We start from the raw sequence: 928 nt of genomic DNA, 5'->3' as shown, positions 1-928 counted from the left end.
AGGCGTGGAGCACGTCAGCATCCAGCTGGACCTGGAGGCCGAGTTCCACTTCACCCACCTCATCATGACCTTCAAGGTGGGTGACAGCACGCGTGTACCCGGGACGGGACGGGACGGGATGGGACAAAGTCCATGGGGGCTGCTGGGCTGGCCCCCCATCCCAGCTGGGTGTCCCACAGACCTTCCGCCCCGCGGCCATGCTGGTGGAGCGCTCGGCCGACTTTGGGCGCAGCTGGAAGGTCTACCGCTACTTCGCCTACAACTGCTCCAAGCTCTTCCCTGGCATCCCCGGCCAGCCCTCGGGGCTGGTGGACGAGGTGCTGTGTGACCAGCGCTACTCCGAGATCGAGCCCTCCAGCCATGGGGAGGTGCGTGAGGCCGGGGCGGTGCAGAGGGGGGCTGGGGGGCCGGGCATCTGGGATCACCCACCCCTTCCTCCTCCCAGGTCATCTTCAAGGTGCTGGACCCCTCCATCCCCGTGGCGGATCCCTACAGCCCGGACATCCAGGGTGCGTGGCCGGGGGTTCCGGGGCCGCGGGGCCGGTGGGTGGCGGGGCAGGTGCTGATGGTGCCACCCCGCCCCAGACCTGCTGCGCGTCACCAACCTGCGGGTGAACCTCACCAAGCTGCACACGCTGGGGGACAACCTGCTGGACTCGCGGCGGGAGATCCGGGAGAAGTACTACTACGCGCTCTATGAGCTGGTGCTGCGTGGGAACTGCTTCTGCTACGGGCACGCCTCCGAGTGCGCCCCGCTCAGCGGGGCCTCCGCCACCACCGACGGCATGGTAGGTGAGCTGGCCCCACGTGCCTTGCCGGAGCCGGGTGGCTGCGCTGCCCGGTCCTGCAGCCCCTTACCGTGGCGTCCCGGCAGGTGCACGGGCGCTGCGTCTGCAAGCACCACACGCAGGGGCTGCAAGCAGAGCGC

At 69.3% G+C, this 928-nt stretch overlaps 1 protein-coding gene across 1 annotated transcript; it reads left to right on the top strand.

Moving 5' to 3' along the window:
- Positions 1-4: 4 nt before the first annotated feature.
- LOC103918921 (laminin subunit beta-1-like) lies at positions 5-928 on the top strand (the record flags this gene model as incomplete). Its single annotated transcript, XM_009326345.1, has 5 exons — positions 5-76; positions 180-368; positions 446-509; positions 586-788; positions 875-928. Coding segments are annotated over 5 exons (582 nt in total), but the record flags the coding sequence as incomplete, so codon positions are not given.

Source organism: Pygoscelis adeliae, unplaced genomic scaffold (genome assembly GCF_000699105.1).
Source record: "Pygoscelis adeliae isolate BGI_AS28 unplaced genomic scaffold, ASM69910v1 Scaffold606, whole genome shotgun sequence".
NCBI lineage: Eukaryota > Metazoa > Chordata > Aves > Sphenisciformes > Spheniscidae > Pygoscelis > Pygoscelis adeliae.
This window is presented reverse-complemented; position numbering and strand designations above follow the sequence as displayed.